Genomic DNA, 23,107 nt, shown 5'->3' on the forward strand with positions numbered 1-23,107 from the left:
CAACGTAAAATCTATATGGGCGTGGAAGAGTAAGCGGATTTTAAAAAAACATATTAGACACGTATTTAAAAGTGTACTTATAAGAAAAAAAATGCAACTCTTATATAGTTTTTTAAAATATATTTTAAGATTATAATTTCAAACATAGATTTCAGGCGGATGGTCAAAAATACGTGCTTTTAATTTGAAAATCCTGACGCCGGTTGACGCCGAGACATTTAGATTGTGAGCCGAAACCAAATATTAAGCCTTAAATTTGTCAGTAAAATCTAAGTAAGCTCACGCATTTTAAAATAAGCGATTAAATCAACCTGCGTTTAAAATTAATGCGTAATTTATTTTTGATTAGATCTACTTGCTGAGGCCTTATTGTACCTCTTAGGCCACCGTAGTTTTACGGTGAGGACTTCCTGTTTTGGTCGTAGCCTGACATTTTTTATATATATGTGTACATAAACTGGTTCGTTAAGTGGCACAAATTATATAAAATGGCAGCTGTTTTTCTGGTCACTCTTTACGAGTACTCCCCGTTGTTTTACATCTGTGTGGTTTCTTTGTGTTTTGTTGTAACTGCCGCCATGGTTCTCGGCTGGTAAGTGATATTTAGCTAAGTTAGCTTAGCCGCTGTCCTGGCAGCAACCGTTTGATAAATTACTTTCACATAACATCTCTGCATCGTGTGCCCTTAGGAGTTGGTCGACTTATTTTTCACCATAGTTTTGTTTAAATGCTTTGACAGACAACATTACCACCGATTTGCATAATACAGCACAACACACTTGCACAGCATTTGAGTCAGCTACAGCATTATTTACATGTCAGCAAGTAAGTTACAGGTTATAAACTGTATTAAACAATCGAGAAGTGCAAATTAAGAGAAATAAACACAAACTAAATTCACAGTAAAAGAAATGCGTTGCTATTTAACACCAGCCCTGGGTTTTATGCTGAAGGTGGCGCTAGTTAGTGGTGAGAAGTTCAGCTCTTTTCTGAGAGCCGGCTCTTTTGCCACGACTCCCAAATAAGAGCGGGCTATTTCGGCTCCCAAACGGCTCTTTATTTAGTATCGTTTATAGCTTCGTATTTTAGCCCAACACAGCAAATACATATGGTTTGTGAGTTGAGAAGCCCATTTGCATTCAATGTTTTTATGAGGAGCCTAATCATTGTCTCATTTTGTGCCGTTATTCTGTTTACAAAAGCATGCTTACTTTTGTTTAGTATTTCAATAAAACTTTAATTGTGCAAACAAATGAACAAAACACTGCAATCGAATCCACACGAGCAAAAACAGAACCAAACTCAGCAAACAAACGGTATAATTGTATGATCCTAAATCCTAACAGGCAAAAGGAAAAAATAGTGGGGAGCCGGGAATCGGCTCTTCTGACTCACTACCAAGGATCTGCTCTTAGAGCCGGCTCTTTGGAGCATGACACATCACTACTGGGCATATCTAAAATAAATGGTGGTGAGACATTTCAGAGTTAATTGGTTGACTGGATCGTGACACGAGACAAAACGTCATGAAGTGATTTGAGTAGGAAAAGTCCAAGAGATCTAAGTATAGGACACAATCAACGGAGTGAGAAGGACTTAAAATATGAATAATAGTCTGATGGAGGATGTTAGTAAGGTCTGTTGGTCAAATAATGTTTAAGAAATAAAGTTTATTTTGTGGATAAAACAGCTTTGTATTTATTTGTTAGGTTTGGGGTCTTTCACACTTTGTTCACTTTGCCTCCTGTCCTTAGGTTTGGCTTTGATGTCCCAGTGATCCTTCGTAGTTATGAAGAGAATGAGTCGATCATACCAACCCCTGAGAAACAAATGGTTCAGGTTACTAATCCCTTCACGTTGGAGTTGGGCTCCGGGCCAGCAAGTGTCACCGGTGAGAACCATCATCATTGGGAATATAATGCAGTAGTATTTGTTTGAGGTCTGCCGTGTCCCTGTAGCATCAAAACATCTTATATAGCCAGTATTACCACTGAGCAGTCTTTGTTGTGTCTGCCCAGGCTGTTATAACATTAGCAAACACGCCTTTGCAGATGGTGTGTCAGTGAGGCCTGGCTGTCTGGAGCCGTGTGTCCTGACCTGTTTCTGGGGCTGCGAGGTCAGCGCTCTGCAGGGCGCACTGCAGGCCCACCAGCACGGCCCAAGGCTCAGCAACCCCCAACGTTTCCAGGAGGCCCTTCACCACCGCTTCCACTACTGCCAGAGCTTCCAGTATCCTTTACATTACCGACAAAGACTGACAGGGAACAAGATTATTTGATGAAGAATCGTGGGTTGGCACCACCTATGCACTTTTAGCCACTAAAAGTAAATTGGGGATGCAGTGTCATCAATACAGGGCGTGATCACCCTTTGCTTTTTCAAACAGCACAAGTTCTCCTCAGTTGTTCTTAGTTTCTCTGGGTATTTGGCAGGTACGTAGCTTGTTTCATGCATCTTGGAGGACTGGTCACATTTACAAAGAGGACAATAATGTGAAATAACACGTAATCCCTAACTGACATTGACGAGTCATTGACTACAGCACTGAAAAAAACAAACATGAACTGAATAACACTACATATGGATAACAAGAAGCAATGCAAACGGTGCAAACCTTGACAAAACTGCTTGGTCATTATTGCTGTGTAGAAAATAACCAAGTAAGCGGTTCTTAAAAGAATGTGAGTCTGGTAACGCACAACTGGGATTTCATTATCAGAATCGTATTTTTTTGTCACGTCCGGAAAATTGAACAATACAAGAAACATCCAAAAAAAATAAACAGAATAAACCGTACAAATTGTGCCTTAAAAATATGTTCATTAATAGGAAGGGTGTAAAAATAAAAGCATGCATTAACAAAGTGCGTTAATGTAACGCAGGAGACTGCAGCAAGGCCGAGCTGATGATGTCGAAGGCCGAGCTGAAGTCCACAAACTAGATCTTGGCGTAGGTTCCTGTTGAGTTCAGCACATCCACAGAGGTCAGGGCGACGGGTCTGTAGTCATTAAATCCTGTGATCCTTGATTTATTTTTTGGGTGGGGGGATGGGAATAATGGCAGAGGTCTTGAAGCAAACCAGCACATGACAAGTCCCCAATGAGGTGTTAAAGATATTTGTGAATACCGGCAACGTTGGTCAGCACAGTGCTTCAGGGTGGAAGGAGAGACAGAATCCGGTCGAGGGGCTTTTTCAGGGGTTCTGTTTAATCCAATACAGCGAAAAAATAACCTCTGGGCACAATTGGATAGTCCTACAACCAGTCAGGTGACTCATGACTAAGACTTCTGTCCATCATCGCATTGACGTTTTGATTCACCGGGCAGATCTTTGCCGGTGCATCGTCAGTTCCCAACAGAGTGGCCAAAGACAAATATTCTTTTGCAAACATTTTGTGAACGGGGCGAAGTCAGGGCAGCTTACGGGATATAAAATAACTACACCCGCTATCAATTCAATTCAACCACTACACTCACATTCACGAGATCTTGATACAATACATGCTCATATTGCGTTTGCCGGAACAAGAAGCTCTCGATTTCAGCCTCTTTGACTCCACCCCCTCAGTATTGGCCGCGACGACCGCGAGGAACGCCACGCGCAGATTCCCGCTGACCAGGAGATAACAGATTTCGGGCCGTTGCCAAGACAGCACTACCCTCTTGTAGCCGTGCTGACGGTGGAAGAGGCGAAAGCCACGGACGTTTACAACATTGTGAGTTGACCTGCGTTCGTCTTGCTTGTGTCCTTTGCGTCAGATCACCAGACTCGTCGGCGGTCCCGGTGGCAGCTCTGCATTTTCCCCGCAGACATGTTTCATTGGACATATGTAGCCCTATCAGTGCACTACATAACATCATCAGTTGACTTCGCAGTAGCTAGTAGTTGGCTGCTGCGGTTTGTAAAACCATCACCTGTATCTGGCAACACTGTGTGCAGATTAGAATATATTAGATTTCTAGTCCCAGATTACAACTTTATTGTCATTGCTCAAGCTTAAGTACAAGGCTACAGAATGCAGGCGTGAGAAAGGAGCTCTTTCTCTACCTAATACTTGCTAATGACTAAACTGTTGGCGACACAGTTCCCAAACCAGATGAAAACTCACAACGCCGTCCTTCGTGTTTCAGGTGGCGAGCGTGACCGTTATTCACATTCCAGATGAAAGGTACAACCTCTCTGCGCGGGTCCTTTTTCAGTACCTTCTCACTTCTCAGGGGAACATGTATGAGTTAAAGGTACGTGTTTTTGGAATGGATTTTCTGCTCATCCACAACCTGGCAACCCAGAAAATGATTCTTAATTCAAGGCGTACGAAATCACTATGAATCTGTGTGCGTGCATGATGAAGAATGACATTTAAAAATGAATTGGGTAGTACAAGACACATTTAATGTCACCATCTCATCTTGTGTTCATGTGGTCTTAACCTTAAAAGGGAATTACTGTTTTTTTTTACAACCTGGACCTTATTTCAGGCATAAAATACGATTGTTTACTCACCCATATAACTTTTGTGTCATTTGGAGTCGTTTGGAAGATATTTAGATGTTTAGCTGCGTATATCCATATAGTGGGAGTGAGTGGGGCACCGAAACGCAGCCTCTAAATAACGCATTATCTGCCGCGAAACTCGTTCATTTCACTAATATTTTGTTATGATACGCTAGTGCTATTCCCCGTTGAGTCAGGAGTTACCTGTTGAGTGAAATGAACGCGTTTCGTGGCAGATAATGCGTTATTTAGAGGCTGCGTTTCGGTGCCCCAGTCACTCCCACTATATGGATATACGCAGCGCTCCACTGGATCTAAATATCGTCCGAACGACTCCAAATGACACCAAAGTTATATGGGTGAGTAAACGATCGTATTTTATGCCAGAAATAAGGTCCAGGTTGTAAAAAACTGTAGTTCTCCTTTAATCTCATACCGCTGCTGTTGTCTCTTGCAGCCTCTCTTCATGTCAGCCGGAAGCGGGCCTCATAACTCGGAGCAGAACCCCGAGCCGAGCGAATCCAACGAGGAAGCCGGCGGCGCGGAGCGCAGTCCCGCGCTGGACGACGAGGACTGGTCAGAAGGGACGGACAAGGACTGCGTGGTGTGCCAGAATGCGACGGTGAACAGGGTGCTGCTGCCATGCAGACACGCTTGCGCGTGCGACAGCTGCGTGTCGCACGTCCAGCACTGCCCCATTTGCAGAGCTTTCATCGTGGAGTCCTTCGTACTGACACGCCAAGCAGCAGCAGCAGCAGCAGAAGAGCAATAACTGCATAATGATCCAGTGAATGGGACGGTAGAGATAACCTGACGCCGAGTCCTGATCTTGAGTTATTTACGTTGCATTCAGTTGCCACCAGCACTCTGATTTAAACCATTCCTGTCATCCTGTTCATATCTTCTCGCTGCACATTGTGTCAATGAAGATGCGGCGTGTTTTTGCAGCAGGTGCAACGAGGAATGACGAACTTGCTTGCATGTGCTGAAGCTAATTCAATAAGGAGAGAGGTCAAGTAGGAAGAAGAATGAGGAGACATGCAAGGTAGTAGTTAGACTCCCAAGAGCAGCGGCGACATAGATCTGAAGCCAAGACGCCCCGGAGTCTAGATGCTGGTGGTGGTGGAGGAGAAGAAGAAGAAGCCGACAGGTAGCTGAAGGAGACTTGCACTGTCCGAGAGTCTTGGAGAAAAATCAACTTGTGCGGTAAGCTGCTGGTGGCCGAGTACTGCCCTACAAGAGTGAAAACAACAATCTACAACGTTGCTTTTTCCCCCCAAAACCATTCCCCCAATAAACCCACTTAGTGACTGTGCAGCCCACCTTTACATCTGGAACAATTCAGTATTCTGAACACACACTGTGCAATATATTTATTGTGGTCTTTAGTTTGTATTGTAGTATTGATAGTGATATTTTGAAAGTATTCTGCGTCTGTGTATATTTTCCACTGTATCGTGCGTACAGTGACAATAAAGACTCCTTTACCTTCAGCTCTGATATGATTTACTATTTGCTGTTTTGACGCCTTGGATCATTTTTCTCCCCGTCATTCATGTGGCACACGTGGATCTTAGTTTCATCTGCCCGAAGAACGCCGTTCTAGAGCGAGCCCGCTTTTTTAACACGTCTAATCTGGCCTCACTATTCCTGAGGCCTATGCGTTGGTCGTACTGTACTATTTTTAAAGTTTCAAGTCCCTGTTCTGATCAAATTGATCCCTATCTCCCAGAAAAATATAAAAATATGTCATCTCAGTCTGTTATTTTTGTATTTATTCCAGATATAATCATGTTTCATCAACCCTGTTACTGATAGAGTCAATGCAAGTACAGTTTGAAAAGGCTTTAAGTCCATATTCAGAACTAATCTGATCCCCCTTGTTACACTAAGCGCGTTTGTAAAGTGAGAATCTTTTTTCCGTGGGTGAATATGGTCATTAACACACAGCAACTTCTGTTTTGAGAAAAACTTAGCAATAACGCCACAATTTCTTTGTGTTGGATGCAAACCCAAGCCCTAATGTGAGTGCCAGTGACGTGTATTAACAAAAACAATAATTTAATATATGAAGCACACGTCTAAAAGCCCCGAGCACTGAGAATGAGTCGTTCAAGGGCCAAATACAGCCCAGTGTGATCTCAAGGGGGCCCGACCAGTACCTTCATAGCAAAATACTGACAATGTTTCCCTTTGTTTTAGGGCAAAGGATTGCGGAAATGTTTACATTTAATAAAAACTACAACAACTTGAAATTTCTTAAGAGAAATAAGTGCAATTTCAGCACATCACTGCCACCTACTGCTGAGTTCTGGTTCTCACTGTTGTTAAAGCTGCAACTCTTGGTAAAGCAGTGGCCCCTGGTGGAAAGATGAGGAATAGCAGTTACTGCCAGCATTGACTGGGTTCTCCCTGTGTCTGCGTGGGTTCTCTCCGGGTACTCCGGCTTAGAGGGTGACACGGGAATCCCCTCCAAAAAATCCTGTCCCGCAAAATCCCGAGAGAAAGACTCCTAAATCCCGTCCCGCTCCCTATGTCGTTGTCTAAAGTTATCAGACTGTTGCCCAACTTGCCCCCCTTTAGCATGTTTGGTTGATCGCGGTCAAATCACTGAAGTTGCCTCGGAAATTTAGGCTACACTTAAGATATACATGTGTCATTTTTTTTAAATTTAATCTCCGCCTCTGTCCCGCTCCCGCCCATTCCCGTTGATTATTTGCTCTATCCCGTACCTATCACGTTACCAACAGTGAAATTGACTCCCGCGGGAATACCGAAAAATTGTCACCCTCTAGGTTAACAACCCCGCCTCCCGTCCAAGTTATTGTCTTATATGCAATTTTCGTTCTTTGCCAATTCATCCCACGGACCAGATTTGGACGCTCTGGCCGGCCGGTTTTGACCCACGGGCCGTATGTTTAACACCCCTTGTTTAGGCATTTCGTTTTGTGATCTAGGCGATGATGATGACTGCATACACCATTTTAATAACTGTAGTCCATAACAGTCAAAAACTAACTCCTCAACATTAGTAACGTACGATATTATGTTACTGTGACTATCAGCCCAACAGCCACGCTCCTGTATCGCAGTATTATACAGAATACTATTCATATCTATAGTTTTCCATCAAACATACTATTATTACAATACTACAATATTGTAGTATTAACTACACTACAATATTTAATAAACCTCGTTATTTTTGGCACCAGAAAGTTATAATAGTTTGAAAAGCAGGGACGGGAGTGCTTGACCAAAACAAGACAAACATTACCTGGTCACTGAAACGTCTCCGCGATCGTCTGTAAGAGCGGTCTAACCATCGGAAGTCACGAGAAAGGCAAATTGCAATTCCCCAGCGTGAAACGAAACGAACGGCAATAAACTGAAAGACACAGATCTCAATATATGGTATATTTTAATACAGAAAGTCATTTAAGTGTTTCTTAGGATGCCAGAATGAGAAGTTTCTTTAACGTGGCGGCCTCGCTACGGCAAGTAGGACTAACAGGTGGAAACGGGAGTTAACTGAGTGGAAGTCGTTGTCGGTATCTAAAAAGATGATAACATTTCTCTAATGTCGCCTCCCCCCACGAACACAAATGTTTCTGGCTTTCGAAGAGTAGAACACAGCAAACCCATGAAAATACAATGACGACTATTATCAGGCAGTGGAAAGGAAAAAAAGGAGGGTTTATACGGGCTTGTAGTCCAGCTTGGACTCCAGCTTCTTCGAGTCCGCCACCTTCCGCACGGCCTTCATGAAGTCCTCCTGGGTGACGTACTCGCGGTCGGCGCGGATCGCGAACAACCCTGGAAAAACAAACACACAAGTTTCACCTACAGCAGTCCACAGGCAATGAGGATGAAGGAAACTGAAGCCGAACGACGGTCCAACCTGCTTCTGTGCACACGTTCCTCAGGTCGGCTCCGTTAAAACCGTCCGACAGCTTCACGATGGCTTCAAAATCTGAAAACGACCGGATGGTGTTGTGTTAGTTGTCGTCGTTTCGAGACACTTTACAGAACCCAACGATATATGGATGCTCACAAACCTATCTCTCCGTGCTTGGTGATGGGACTCGAGTGGATCTTCAGGATGTCCAGACGTGCCTGTTCGTTGGGCAGCTCTATGTCTGAAGGACAAAGAAGGGACATTAGTCGCATCAACGCGTCCGTAGAGCTGACGAGGAAATAAATAAAAAATAAGGACTGAGGAGGAGGATGAGATCTTACGGATTTTACGATCTAGTCTACCGGGCCTCAGCAGGGCGGGGTCCAGAGTGTCCGGTCTGTTGGTGGCCATGATCATCTTGACCCTGTGCAGCGTGTCGAAGCCGTCCATCTGGTTCAGGAGCTGACGGGACACATTTAACATCCCCCTCCCGTTAGCCTCAGCTAGTTGTACTTTTGCGATTTTATCCATTTTAAACAAAGAAAGGAGAAAAGGCAGAACATTTAAACGGGCTGTGATCCACTTACCTCCATCAAAGTCCTCTGGATTTCTCTGTCAGCAGAGGTTCCCTCCGAGAAACGACGGCCACCTGCAGGGAACGACACACAACATTTAGAGAGAACTCAGGGCCTGGAGTGGAGCCGACCACCGGCCAGTCTAAGGAGAACCTTCAGGATTCAAGGATTCAAGGAGTTCTACTGTCATTTCAACACATGTTGGTACAGGAGGTGGAACGAATGCCACAGAAGCTCATTCCTGCCTGTGGTCATCAAACTTTATAACTCCTCCCACTGAGTGTTAGTCACTTTTAACATTTCAGACTCTTTAATTTATTTGTAACCTCTTACCTCTGTATATTGTGAGTACTTGTGCATTATTCGTTTATTTTTCCTTTTATGCATCTTAACTTTTCTTGCTACTGTCACTTTATGGGAGCAACAGCAACGAAACAATTTCCTAGAAGGATTAATGAAGTATTCCGACTGATTCTGATCTGTAACAGCAGAATAAACTCTCCTCATAAATACAGTTGGGCCTGCAAACGATTGTGCAGGGATAAATGTTCATAATTTGAAATTAATTTGAAATAAAACAATTCAGATGCAACTAATGTGTCAACTTTAAACCCAACACCTCAAGGCGGTTATGTAGCACCTCCTAGCTCTGGGGCTAATCTTAGCTCTGCAACATCCAAACAACAAAGCAGAAACACGGGCAGCTGGACCGATCATCACAGTAGATTGTTCAGCTCCAAATGTCTGGTGGGGAGGTTTGATTGGGAACATCTGTGGGTGGTTCCCACCTGAAACTCACATGACTAGGGTCTGTTGACGACCAGATAATACCTATAACACCTATAACACCTATAATACCTATATAGTACCTGGGAAGAAGGGGGAAGCTTCTTGGGAACAGATGGAAAGATTGTGTTCTCAGTCAACCTCCACTGTTCAGAGAGAGGGTTTCTCTGCATCCGTCTTCTCTCACTGAAATGTGGACGTTGCTGTCCTCTAAAGAGTGTCCTTTGTCAATCAGGTATAGGTGGACGGCCAAGTTCAAGGCTTTCCTGTGTCTGAACCGCATGAACTGGACCTACACTGTCTTTGAGGTGGACAAGCGTCTGTCTCTGTGTCCGTCTCTGGGCTTGAAGTGCCTTGGGATGCAGTGAGTTTTTCTGCAGCCATGTAAGAGATGACAAAGCTTCTCCTCTTGATGTTGTCTTCGTCTTTGTTCATTGGGGTGTCACTTTTTGTGCTTTTGACACGAGCCCAGTTTGGATAAACCATATGGTAACTGCAGCTTCAAGCTGAGCAGATATGAAAACTAATCCACTGCATCCTTAAAAATGCTAAAGCCCCAGGAGGAACAAACCCAAACCCCCCCGTTCCTCAGCACCACTCACCAATGGCGTCGATCTCGTCCATGAAGATGATGCATGGCTGGTGGTCCCTGGCGTAGTTGAACATCTCTCTAATCAGCCTGGCGCTTTCACCGATGTATTTGTCCACGATGGAGCTGGACACCACCTGCAGCGACCACACAAGACACCATTAGCTGACTAGTTGACCGACTGACTGACTGACTGAGTGCACTGCAGCGCGGCAACACACGCCCCGATGGCGACACCGACTCTCACCTTAAGAAAGTTACAGTCCAGCTGACTGGCCACCGCCCTGGCAAGAAGAGTCTTCCCGGTGCCTGTTTCAAAAGGAACATTTCAATTAAATAAAATATAAAAGTGACACCGCTACGTTACATTTATGGTTTTACACGTAGAGCAAGCATGGATGACACCGGGGTGACAGCGATTCAGCTACTGACCTGGAGGCCCGTAGAGCAGGCAACCTTTAGGGGGAATGATCCCCACTCTCTGAAAGAGCTCAGGGTTGGTCAGAGGAAGTTCAATGACCTGCAAGGAAACAAGAGAGGCAGGATTTATATCGTTTGGTAAAAACAGAACCCACATTCAAAGCTCAACCGTAAAAACATTACTACACATATAATCCAAATAAAGCAGACGTGGCCATCCTGACACGTAACAGAATCCCAGAACAGTTAAAAATGTCTGCTGTGTTTGATTTGATTACTTATTAATGTTATAGAGTAGTAGATGGAATAGTGCAGTAAAGTAGTTGTAGTGGGACTAAGACACAGGTGTGAAACATAAGGCCTGCAGGCCAGAAGAGGCCCACCAGAAGGTCTAATCTGGCCGACGGGATGAGTTTTCCAAGTGCAAAAATTACACTGAAAACATTAATTCCATGTTCTTCTTTGCACTAAAACAAAGGGAAACATCTGGAGTTGTTGTTATTTATAGGTTGATATGCTGTTGTGTTACTGGTCCAGCCCCCTTGAGATCAAACTGGGCTGTATGAAGCCTCTGAACTAAAACAAGTTTGACACAAACAGTATGTTTTTGTTAACGTATTGTGGAACCGTCAATAAACACGACTTGAATTTTAAATCTCATCGGAGAAGACGTGTCGTACCTCTCTCAGCTCACGGATCTGTTCAGACAAGCCTCCGATCTCTGAATAGGAGACGCTGCCGGGGTCCTCGTGGGACATGTTGTACACAAGAGGGTCCACCTCCCTGGGCAGGTACCTTTGAAAGAACAGGACACACGTCACACAGATTTATTTCCATCCAGTGTTGCATTCATTTTTCACCAAGATCTTGTATTGATGATGGGAGAGTCTGACCACTGCACAAAGCCTTCTCCAGCACATCCCAAAGATTCTCAATGGGGTTAAGGTCTGGACTCTGTGGTGGCCAATCCATGTGTGAAAATGATGTCTCATGCTCCCTGAACCACTCTTTCACAATCTGAGCCCCATGAATCCTGGCATTGTCGTCTTGGAATATGGTTGTAGGTTAGGGTTGATGTCATTATTCTTAACTTAGGCTACATTTAATTTAAACATCCCACACTGTAACATTACATATGTGACAGGAAGCAAGAAAAGAGTAAATGATGATTTAATCAATCTGCTATAGCCATCAGCTATTATTTAAATGATATCAACTTAAAGACACATGTTCTGATAGTGTTTTAACCCGTTCTTATTAATTGTCCTATTCAGCGTACCTCATTATAGTGAGCGTAGTCATGTCCAAAGCCACTCTGGTGCCTGGCTTCAGCTGTGACTTGTCCAACTGGAATGAAAAATAACACAGATCACAATTCACATTCTACATACTGAACATTTACTGAGGCGGCTTTTCAACCAAGTGATCAATCCATCCAGAAATAAAAAGATAAACCACGTAATATGGGCAGTCTAAGGGCTTACTTCCCTCCATTCTACATTCCTGCACATCATTTTCAACATTGCAGTCTGACAATTATCAGAGCTGAACTCCCTCTAGAGACACTATGGACTTTTTGAACAGTGTAATAACTTTCCCAACACCTGAAAACACTTGAAGTGCTTCTGTGTCCCGTGAACGTCCTAATTCCTCCTAATACTCTAATTTCAGGAGATAAATACTTCAGTTTGTTGCAAATGTAACTAAATATGCTGCACATTTTTGTGACCTAAATCAAAAAGGACCCTGGAGAAGATGACACATACAGGACAACAAGAGTGTCTGAGGAGCACATACCTGTCTGCGACATCCAACAACGTATCGGGGGCCATTGGTTGCCTTTACAATGACTGGAATTAAAACACAGAAAATAAACTGACATCATATATCTCAACAACAACAATGACTGAATGTACTGCATGTCACAGTCACAGGTGGACATTTGTTATTCTTCATTGGTTGCCGTACATTTAGAAGGGTGAGTACTACGTAATATAAACCTGACAGAGAGTAGATGCTAGACTAGTAGAGGAAGAAGACAACAAAGTAGAGATGCATCTATTTGGTAGCCAGAATTAACTGGAACCAACCATGCCCAATGAACAGATGAAACAACAAGACACAAGACCAGATGGTGGGTAGAGGAGGCTTAGCTCCCCGCTCATTCAACCAGTTCGGACGTGACGGAATCGGAGGAGGCTAGCTCCCTGGTATAGAAGCTCAGTCTAGACCCTGATGTTTCAGCCAACTATAGACCAATTTTCAACCTTCCTTTTATTTCTAGAAAAAGTTTTTAATCAGCTGTGTGAGCGTTTAAACAGGAATGGTTTGTTTGAAGAGTTTCCGTCAGGTTATATAGTTCATCATAGTACAGAAACAGCTCCGGTTAAAGTCACCAACGATCTCCTCGCGGCTTCGGACAATGGACTTGTCTCTATTCTCGTCCTGTCAGATCTTAGAGCTGCATTTGACACTATCGATCACAATATTGTGCTACTGAGACTTGAAGGTGTGATCAAGATTTAAAGGAACTGCATTAGACTGGTTTGAATCCTGTCTGTCTGACAGATTCCAGTTTGTCCATATCAACAATTCTACTTATACAAAAGTAAGCTATGGAGTTCCTCAGGGTTCTGTGCTAGGACCAATACTCTTCAGATTATATATTCTTCTCTTAGGCGATATTATTAGGAAACACGGCATAATCGCCCATTGCTATATGTCCTTTAATTCGCACATGAAGCAAGTAACCAGGACTGGCTTCTTTCACCTGAGTAATATCGTTAAAATTAGGAACATCTTGTCCCCAGAGTGATGCTGAAAAACTAGTTCACGCATTTTTACGTCCTCCAGGCTGGATTACTGTAAATCATTACTGCCTGGGCGTCCAAATAGCTCTTTAAAAAGCCTCCAGTTGATTCAAAATGCCGCAGCAAGAGCACTGACGGGAATTTCAGACCAGATTTTGTAAAGCGCCTTGAGACAATTTCTATTTTTACTGACACTATATAAATAAAACTGAACTGAATCCCACCTGTGCTGTGACGCATGCAAATCTATGATATCTGTGAATGAACTTACATTTCTCCTCAGTCAGTTGTTTCAGCACCTCTCCAACAATCTGCAGAGAAGACGCGTGGTCAGTAAAAAGACAGAATTAATGAGCTTACGATCTTGTCCCTTATAATTGTCTGGACCAGTCTCCTCAAATCTCCTCAACCACTCAACCTTCTACCCTCTATTCACCAAACAGATATTCGGAGCTGAGCAAACACCTTTCAGTACATTTAGGGGGTAAATAAATACGCTTCTCAATCCCATTATTTTTTCCACCCTTGCCAGAAATATGTACGGCCATCTTAAGCCCTATTTGCATGGGATTAGTATAACGTGGGGACGTCATATGATTTAGAAACAACACCCTTATGTCTGGGGTTTACTCTGTTTTGTGTGGTGCATCTGTGTTTTACTCTAAATTATTGTCCATAGTTGTGATGTCTCCTTTCAGCTTCACTACACCACATGTCAGAGGTAATATCATACATTTTATAAGCACTACACTGTCTGACAGCTTTAGTTACTTTGCCAATTCAGATTAATAATAAAAAAATACATATCTGTTAAATACAAAACATGACATGACGCGGCCGTATTGATCCCAGGGGAGAATTTATGAAAATATCTGGCACCATTTAAATCAGCTCCACCTTTACTGATGTGATGAACACACTGATGCAACACATTAAAATATCCTGCCGCGCACGTCATCATCTCATCTCAGTTTGTTTGTTTTTTTCTGGTGAAAGGGTCAGAGACATCTCGACTTTCCACCCTAACATCGGTCCAAACTTTGATGCGTAACGCAGACTTCATGCTTCTTAATTCATAAAAAAGATGTGAATTAAACACAGTGATGCAGATTCACAGCACAGGACCTCTGTGTTAGGTCATTTATGTTCTAATTTTCACTTTACAAATTGTACACATGACTAATTCGCCCAGGGTTTTAAGATCACAGCCCCCCAGGTAAAACTAGTCCCAGAGAAAGGGGGCTCAAATTAAAGTCTCCTGTTGCATTTACTTTAATTAACTGCAGAAGTTACACCGTACACAGATCACAGACTTATATTCTTACCTGACCAACACTTTGGAGAGCCTTGAGGTCATTTTCTGACTTCTCGTACTGTTTAGTTTGTTCCCTCAGCTGTTCTCTCACTGCAACACAAACAAGAGGGACAGCCAGGATGAAGTGACTTACTTACACACAAACACAGACAAGAACTGTTTGTTAAATCCTAGATTAAAGCTCAAACTGTCGTGTATCTGCACTGTGCTGTGCTGTACATGTTGCTAATGCCAGCGTTAGCAGTCTACTGTCAACATTAGCCGTTAAAGGAAGTTAGCACACATGACATTACAGTATCAAAATAACGGCCTCGCTTTTAAGATTAACTGATTTGTGAAGTCGCTAACCGAATTGCTGTTAGGCACTGTATCTCCGTTGCTTTTGCTAAGTTAGTACTGCTAGCAATAACAGGTTTGCTTCCATTCATTTCTACGAGGATGCTAACTGCATGACAAAGCATAAGCTAGCCGCTCAGTGAGTTGCTGCCGTTTGTCCACTGACACCGCTCTGGTCGAGCAAAAACAACGGGCGTTTCTCACAAAACGGCAAATTTGAAAGTCAAATCTTCGCTCACGCTCTTTTAACCGCCCGTCGACTTCTTTGTGTTCCAATAATTTCTTCCTGTAGTCCTGCAATGCTTTATCTCTTGTGTCCGCCATGACGCCCCCACTGAATGCCGGGAAAAAACAGCCGCGTCTTCCTCTCGGCTTCTGCTTCTTCTTCTGTGGTTTGTAATGGCGGTTGGCAAAAAACTAGCTTAGAGGTGCGTTACCGCCACCCACCGGACTAGAGTGCGGCGCTTTAGATTAAATAAGAAAAATATACAAACAAACTTTACAATATTTTATCAGATTGATTATTTAAAAATGTTATACTATAACTTCGTGTAACTACATTCTCTGTCTGTTGTCTTATCCATGAGCCCTCCCCCATTGTATATCCCTCTTTTTATCGAATAAGGAACGTACAGCTCACTTAAACTTGTTATTACATTTATTGGAAGAAGAAAAATCAATCTTTAATGACTACATAATATTCCTTGCTGGTACAGAAGACGCTTTTTTTTAAGGATGACTGGACTGGAAAGACAAATTCAAATAAAGAAAACTGAAGGTGGCGGTAACGCAACATCCAGGATGTCAACTTCCGTAGAAGAAGAAGAAGAAAAAGCAAGATGGCGGCCGGTGGTACGAGCTCCATGCAATGCTGAGACAGATTTACCTTGACAGAAAATAACAAGAGGGAAACGTCGCTACCCCGAATTCCCACCGGTACCTTCGGCCACGCACGGACCCGGGACATTAATGGCGGTGCTGTTCGGCTTCTTATGGCGACTCCTATTGGTCCTCTTCCACGTCAACAGAGCCACCGTCTCCTGGCTCCGCGTCCGTCTCCGGAGCTTGAAGGGCCGCCTGCTGGAGTGGGCTGCGGCCGCGGGGCTCCTGTCGGCTCGGTTCTCCGAGCACCGGAGGAAGTCGAAGCGTAACCCCGACGCCGGTGCTGGTGCCGGTGCCGGCGCAGCCCCCGGCGTGAACGGAAACCCCGCCGACGGTCAGCGGGTGCAGTGGCTGTCAGACGGCAAGTCTCTGGAGAAGCTGCCGGTCCACATCGGCTTGCTGGTGGCGGAGGAAGAGCCCAGTTACACGGACATAGCGAACCTGGTGGTGTGGTGCATGGCTGTCGGTATATCATATGTCAGCGTCTATGATAATCACGGTAATGGCTGCTCATTTAGTTATAAGGCTGTGTGAATGATGCACACTCTGTGTTAATATTTTATTAGTTTTATTAGTGTTAAAGTCACTTCTCCCCTCTGAAAGTAAATACACAAACTGTGCAGTTCTGCAGTTTTATTAATGACTTATCAGATGTACAAACTGCACCGTAGTAATGTTTAAAGGAGACTCTGAGTGCCTACTTTAAAGGGAGTCCTGTTTGACTACATTGAAGAGATTGTTTGACTTTATATTTCATAAATCTTCTCACCACATTTGTGTGTTTTTAAAAAAATAAAATAATGTTAATCGGCTTTACAAAACATACAAGGTTCATTTGACTCTGGTTAAGTGAACCTTCCTCCCACTAGGGAAATGATTCATCTCCACCGTGTCTAGTTTCAGTCATGTCATGTGACTGACTGTAGAGGTTTTGTTAGGTCATTCATTCCACGTGTTCCTCAGTTGCGAAAGTTATTTTGTGGATTAAATCTGAGACGTCTGTGAAGGTTCTCGGCCATCCAGGTCATCGTATATCCATGCTTTTTTGAGAAGAGTCTCTATCTCAGAGTCTTCAGTTCTAGGGGACTGGTGGGAAGTTTGAGGTTTAAAATGGGAAACTCTGGGGGTGACCCATCAGAAACTTCTTTGTTTGTGTAAGCAACCGTAAACTGGTGCAGCTAATTCCCCTTAACGGTTAGGTACTTACCTGGCGCTGAGGGAGGGACTGTTTGTCCCTGTCCTCTTTCCCTTTATCAGTCAGAGTCTCCAGTCTCAAGGTGTGAATGGGGTTGAAACTTTATTGTAAATTGATGGCAGATTAAATCTACGTCCACTTTTTCCAATCTTTACTCCTCTTTCTAACCACCTGTCGTCTCTGGCTAAGATTTGGACGTTGTTATCTTCAAAGGAGTGTCCTTTGTCCCTCAGGTGTAGGTGCACCGCTGGGTCGTTTCCTGATGAGCTGGCTCTCCTGTGTTGGTGCATGCGTTTATGGATGGGTTGTTTAGTTTGCCCAATGTACAAGTGTGTACAATCCTCACTGCACTGAACAGCGTACACCGTGTTAATCTGTTTCTACCTCGTGTTCTGTCTTTAGGGTGGACCAATTTCTGCCTAAGTGTGTTACCGGGTTTGAAATAAACTAGAATGCGGTGTTTTGTGAAAATTCTCCCAAGTTTCTCCAACACCCCAGCCACATAGGGGATGACGATGTTCTTCCTCTTGTTTTAAAACGCTTTTTGGATATTAAACATGAGACAAAAAGCCACAAATGTGTTGTACATGACCCAAGTTAAGAGCACAAGGACGGGGTGCGTACGGGAGATTCAAACCAGCCACAGAGTTACAGAAAGAAGCAAATGTTTGGCGACTTTTTCAAATGTTTGTTCTTGGTTCAGAGGTCAAGGCGGCACGTGTTGGAGCTGTTCTTTCTGATCGTGGATGAAAAGATGCATGTTCATTTTATTTAGTAAACTGTTAGTTGGATTACGCATATGTGTTAAATGCATTTTGTAACAAGTAATCAGTTAACGGCTGCAGAGTCAGAGTGTTAAATGTCCTACATCCATTGCTGTACTGCTTCCTGCTGCTTCATCTCAGTAAAGTGAATAAACAGGAATGTATTTTGTTTCTCTTGATTCTTGATTATGATCTGTCCTTTTGTTTTTGCTCAGGTGTTTTTCAGAAGAACAACTCTCATGTACTGGAGCAGGTAGTAAAGCAGCAACAGGACCTTCTGGGTGTAGATGGACCCAAATACAGTGTGCAGTTCCTGAGGAATGGCAATGACCACCAGTACCATGGTAAAAAAAAGTTTTTACAGTAGATTTAACAGAGTTGTTTTGTTTGCTTAAAGTAAACCTGTTTTGCAGAATAAAAAAAGATTTGGGAAACTGTACGGTACGTTTATAACTTGGGCCGCGACCTGACGCTCACCTTCCTAGAACTGCAGCTACATATATATCGCCACTTAGCCTGCAACAACTGTGCCATTTGCAATTTTAAAACTGACACAGCAATGCATCCAATCAATCAGTGATAGGTTTGCTTGAGAGGTGAACCATTCCATCTGAAGGCGTTCAATCTTTAAGCTCGTATTCATGATTAGAATCGACGTCAAGTTGTGACGCCAACCACCTCAATGCTGCTCAGCTATTGCCAAGACATCTCTGCTGTGTCCAGTGTCCAATGGTGCCTATATGTTCACAAGTTGTCTTTGAGATCTTTGATGTAAAGTGCTTTATAAATAAAAATTATTATTATTATTATTATTACTTACTCTACACTTACTCAAAACTAAAACTAAAGAGGAAGTAGGAAGCTCTGGTGCTTTCCATAAAGCTTCACAGGTCAAAATTTTGGAGGACACTGTATTTAAGTCCAGTTTGTTGCTTCTTGCTACTTGCTACGAGCTATTGGCTTCAAACAGACCTCCCATCATCATGCACTCGGCTCCGGACGCCACTGAAGGACACAGAAATCAGAAAGCAGAACGACTGTCAGTCTTAGTTTAAAGATGCAGAACCAGAATGTTTTTGTAACAAACTAGAAGGTACTTAATGCTCAAATTTTAAATTGTGAGTCATTGAAGGTGGCGGTGTGTGTCTCAGTTGTGTCCTGCAGACCCACGGTGAAAGTGTTGTCTCCAGAGGACGGGAAGCAGAGCATCGTCCAGGCAGCGCAGCAGCTCTGCAGCTCTGTGGAGAACAAGGAGAGGAGCTCCAAAGACGTCAGCGTCTCCATGCTGGACACACTTCTCAGAGGTACCACTTCATGACTGGATGGCGGGTGAAAGAGCTTCATGACTGTGAAGCTCCTCTTCCAAACACTTTGAACCTTTACCCAATGTGCATGCTGAGGCTACCATCACCTGTGTAGACAAGTGTGTTGTTTAACGTCAAGCGCGTCCGTTGGATGTTGCAGTGTTTCTCATTCCCACTACTAAGCAGAAGATGCAGTGTTTCTTTGGTTTGTTACAGGTTTTGCTATGACTTTGGTTTTATGTGTTTTGTTTGACAGAGCTCCTTAGCCCAACAAAGAGTCTGGTTTGGGAAGCAAATAGCAAGCAGATGTTTCAGGCTGTAAAAACAACCCTAGCGACGTTGTGGGTCCTTTAGCAAGAGGCTAATGTTGACTCAGCTCCACAGCTAGTGACACGCTACAGGGCACGTTCAGACCTCGCATTAAGATCCGATCTGGGCGATCCAGTTACGTAAAAGACAGGTGTGAACGCCCCCAGGACGCATTGAGATCACAGTTGGAGGTGGTGTAGGCTGTATTCCTTTGTTAGTGTGAACACAATGCGACCTGGGTCACATTAAAGACGTCCTATACTCAAATATCCTGTCCTTGTAGCTGACTAACTAACTAACTAAGTAGGAATTTACAGACACTGCACCCCACGGGACGTCTGGGTTTATTTGAGATCGGATCTGGAGACACATCCAGGTTAATGCCAGGTCTGAACCCACGTACTTAAAGCTAGCCGCTTGCGATCGGATAGCAAAGATCGGATCTTCTTAATGCGAGGTCTGAACAGGCCCCCAAGAGCCAGACAAAAGAAAATAGTCATTACAGACCACTTAAACACAAAGACTAGGGGTGCACCAAAAACTTTTGGACGAAAATGACCCAAAAGTGCATTTTCGGTTTTCAGACGAAAATTTTCGGACTTTTATCGCCGAAACAACACGGCCGAAACAGGATGTTGTGATGGTGCAAGCAACAACCGCAGCAAAAAGCAGCAACCGCAGCAAAAAGAGTGCATTTTCGGTTTTCGGACAAAATTTTTCGGTGCATCCCTAACAAAGACAGAAGAAAAGTCTTGGTTTCTACTGTGTTTTGTATCCTCTGTGTCTGTGTACAGAAGTCACAGCTACGTACTGTCCGTCTTTCTGTCGTTCCAGAGACAAAGAATATTCCAGACCCTGAGCTGGTGGTGAAGTTTGGTCCCGTGAACAGCGCTCTGGGCTTCCTCCCCTGGCACATAAGGCTCACTGAGTTTATGTAAGCTACCGTTTGTTTGCTTGTTCAGATGTGCTAAAAGATGCGTAGGGTCTGAAACGTCCTTTGTCTAAAGTCGGCCTCCTGCTCTGTGCCCTCAGCTCCCTGCCCTCCCACAGAAACATCTCTTACGAGGACTTGTTGGCTGCACTGCAGCGGTACAGTACGTGTCAGCAGCGGCTCGGGCAGTGATGTGCGGACCGGCGTCACGTTCTGCCGCAATGAAGACGCGCGGGCTTCGCGGTAAACAGCAAGACGGCTCGAAAGTTGCGCAACCGAAGAGACCAGCTCACTCCCCTGACACCAGCTCTCGTCTCGTCTGATAAGTTCACATTCCAAGACTTGTGAAACACGCTCTGCAAACCGAGAGAAGAAAAACAAGCACATCGAACACGAACGGTAACGTGAGAAGAGGTTCTGCATCGACTGCAAGCCCTCGGGCACACGTCGGTTCTCCAGCTGCTACTGTCGTGAGGACCGCAAAGGAGACGAACGCAGCTACGGCCTACGAACACCAAATGAGCTGAACGGTGAAAGTTAAGCTTTAAGTGTTTAACGATGTGTAAATATGAGCTACGTGAGATCCTGTGTTCCATCCAGCTGTTAGTCGTGTTCACGTGCAAAGTTTCTGTCTGAAAGACCAAGGTGTGAAATAAAGAAATGCGCCGTCTGTGTCACATCAATGTTACCGTACATAATGATGAAACCATTTTAACTTCCCCCTGATCGACCCATGTGTGGGTCATGTGATGACAGGTTAGCCGAGCCTCTATCAACAATGTAGACCATGAGATCTGCCTGACGAATAAGACTACAACGAGTTTGGACTAATCTGTCCTAAAACATGTCCTCAAATAAACTTTCACACTAAAGACGCATCTCATTTTCATACATTTGACGTGTCAGTAATACCACTCTGCCTTTCCACCCCAGAAAACATTTTCAATTGACTAATTCACCCTGTATTTTATTGGCAATGGTACAAAGACAACATTCATTCATTCATCTTCTGTAACCACTTGTCCTTCAGAGGGTCGGGGGAGGGGGGGGTCTCCAGTCTATCTCAGGGTTAACACAGAGAGACAGACAACCTTTCACACTCACACCAATTTAGAATCACCAATGAACCTAACCAGCATGTCTTTGGATGGTGGGAGGAAGCTGGAGAACCTGGAGAGAACCCACGCAGACACAGGGAGGAACCCAGATTCGAACCCAGAACCTTCTTGTTGTGAGGCATCAGCGCAAACCACCACAAAGACGAGATATGTAGTTTATTTTCTGAGAAATGAATGCTTATTTTAATGTTAGCGACACATTTAACAACCGTGGAGAATAAGAAGACCAGTCATGAAATCAGAATTATTTCTCACATGGCGTTGGTGGTCCTCATATTGTCAACTTTTCTTTTTCTGCCAAATGCTTTTAAATGCTGAAAAGTTTGGATCTTAAACAGTTTAAGAACGCCGAAGTCTACTGAACATGTCGTTAAACTTATTAAACCTGACAACTTCCAGACAACTTTTCATTAAATTGAATTATCGTGCTTTATGTAGAAATTACTATAGAGCAGAGGTCTTCAATAGGGGGTTGCGAAAAAAAAATTCCATAAATCTTTAAGTCTTTAAATATATGTATACATAAGTAGGGGGTCCCCACTCCATCTCTCCATCAGTTTGGGGGTCCTTGGCCTGGAAAGTGTTGAAGACTCCTGCTATAGAGGGTTGCATATGGTCAACAACAGTAGAGGATGTTTGGATTCTTTCTTTTCAGGTCATGTTCATGAACAAAAACCTGTTTCTCCTGTCTCAAGCCTGATAACGTTGCGTTTGGAGATGTTCTTCCAGTTCTGTCTGCTTCTTTGGTCTAATCAGTAAAATGTGTCTGAAGTACCGGTCACTGGATGGTTTGTGTTTTTCTTAACATTCTGGTGAAACTCTGAAAAACCCACAACCCCTCCGTCTGTCACTAACAACACTATAATATATCTTGACACATCTGACCAAATCTTCTTTTGGTAGATTCACACTCTATACATCATATACACCGATCAGGCATAACATTATGACCACCATCCTAATATTGTAGGTCACCAATGTGCCTCCAAAACAGTTGTGACTCATCAGAGAATGGACCTTCTGAGGGTGTCCTGTGGTGTCTGGTAACACAATGTTGTTAGTTGGAGGGGGGCTTTTGAGGGGAGGGGCCTCTGTGGATCATCCCACAGATACTTGATCAGTTTGGGATCTAGTGAATTTGGAGGCCAGGTCAACACCTTGTGCTGTTCTTCATCTTCTTCTTCTTTGAGTTGTTCCTAAAGCGTTTGGCTGCTGCCATCAAGGAGTGTCATTGCTATGGGGTGGGGGTGCATGGTCTGGTCTAGGTGGGTGCTACCTGCCTAAGTAACATCTACATGAATGAATACAAGGTCCAAAAGTTTCCCAGCAGAACACTGAATTGTCACAAGATGGTCGATGTTATTCACCTCTCCTGTCAGT

The 23,107-nt window shown here is 43.8% G+C and overlaps 3 protein-coding genes across 3 annotated transcripts; 2 read left to right on the forward strand and 1 right to left on the reverse strand.

The window, feature by feature from the left end:
* The first annotated feature begins 164 nt into the window (after positions 1–164).
* Positions 165–6,286, forward strand: cgrrf1 (cell growth regulator with ring finger domain 1). The gene is made up of 6 exons (XM_084559696.1): positions 165–592; positions 1,755–1,891; positions 2,052–2,229; positions 3,569–3,716; positions 4,132–4,239; positions 4,953–6,286. The coding sequence occupies exons 1-6, from the start codon at positions 489–491 to the stop codon at positions 5,265–5,267; spliced, it is 990 nt and encodes a 329-aa protein (XP_084415822.1). The 5' UTR covers positions 165–488; the 3' UTR covers positions 5,268–6,286.
* A 1,613-nt stretch (positions 6,287–7,899) lies between these two features.
* On the reverse strand, positions 7,900–15,673 carry psmc6 (proteasome 26S subunit, ATPase 6). Its single transcript, XM_084560276.1, has 14 exons — positions 15,464–15,673; positions 14,899–14,978; positions 13,845–13,884; positions 12,561–12,613; positions 12,043–12,110; positions 11,444–11,558; positions 10,776–10,863; positions 10,591–10,652; positions 10,357–10,480; positions 8,981–9,042; positions 8,735–8,855; positions 8,554–8,634; positions 8,397–8,468; positions 7,900–8,311 (listed from the first exon to the last, which is right to left on the reverse strand). The coding sequence occupies exons 1-14, from the start codon at positions 15,546–15,548 to the stop codon at positions 8,193–8,195; spliced, it is 1,170 nt and encodes a 389-aa protein (XP_084416402.1). The 5' UTR covers positions 15,549–15,673; the 3' UTR covers positions 7,900–8,192.
* Positions 15,674–15,966: 293 nt separating this feature from the next.
* nus1 (NUS1 dehydrodolichyl diphosphate synthase subunit) lies at positions 15,967–21,574 on the forward strand. Its single transcript, XM_084560583.1, has 5 exons — positions 15,967–16,605; positions 18,281–18,409; positions 19,217–19,369; positions 20,513–20,612; positions 20,711–21,574. Exons 1-5 carry the CDS (start codon positions 16,194–16,196, stop codon positions 20,799–20,801), a joined length of 885 nt encoding a protein of 294 aa, XP_084416709.1. The 5' UTR covers positions 15,967–16,193; the 3' UTR covers positions 20,802–21,574.
* Positions 21,575–23,107: the final 1,533 nt, after the last annotated feature.

This window comes from Chelon labrosus (genome assembly GCF_963514085.1).
Source record: "Chelon labrosus genome assembly, chromosome: 14".
NCBI classification, from domain to species: domain Eukaryota; kingdom Metazoa; phylum Chordata; class Actinopteri; order Mugiliformes; family Mugilidae; genus Chelon; species Chelon labrosus.

Coding starts and splice junctions, on each gene's coding strand:
- cgrrf1 (XM_084559696.1), top strand. CDS start 489: ATGGCAGCTGTTTTTCTGGTCACTCTTTACGAGTACTCCCCGTTGTTT. Junction 1,892..2,051: donor CGGGCCAGCAAGTGTCACCG/GTGAGAACCATC, acceptor ACGCCTTTGCAG/ATGGTGTGTCAGTGAGGCCT. Junction 4,240..4,952: donor GGAACATGTATGAGTTAAAG/GTACGTGTTTTT, acceptor TGTCTCTTGCAG/CCTCTCTTCATGTCAGCCGG.
- psmc6 (XM_084560276.1), bottom strand. CDS start 15,548: ATGGCGGACACAAGAGATAAAGCATTGCAGGACTACAGGAAGAAATTA. Junction 10,481..10,590: donor TGGACTGTAACTTTCTTAAG/GTGAGAGTCGGT, acceptor TGGTCGCTGCAG/GTGGTGTCCAGCTCCATCGT. Junction 8,469..8,553: donor CACCAAGCACGGAGAGATAG/GTTTGTGAGCAT, acceptor GGTCGTTTTCAG/ATTTTGAAGCCATCGTGAAG.
- nus1 (XM_084560583.1), top strand. CDS start 16,194: ATGGCGGTGCTGTTCGGCTTCTTATGGCGACTCCTATTGGTCCTCTTC. Junction 16,606..18,280: donor CAGCGTCTATGATAATCACG/GTAATGGCTGCT, acceptor GTTTTTGCTCAG/GTGTTTTTCAGAAGAACAAC. Junction 20,613..20,710: donor ATAAGGCTCACTGAGTTTAT/GTAAGCTACCGT, acceptor CTGTGCCCTCAG/CTCCCTGCCCTCCCACAGAA.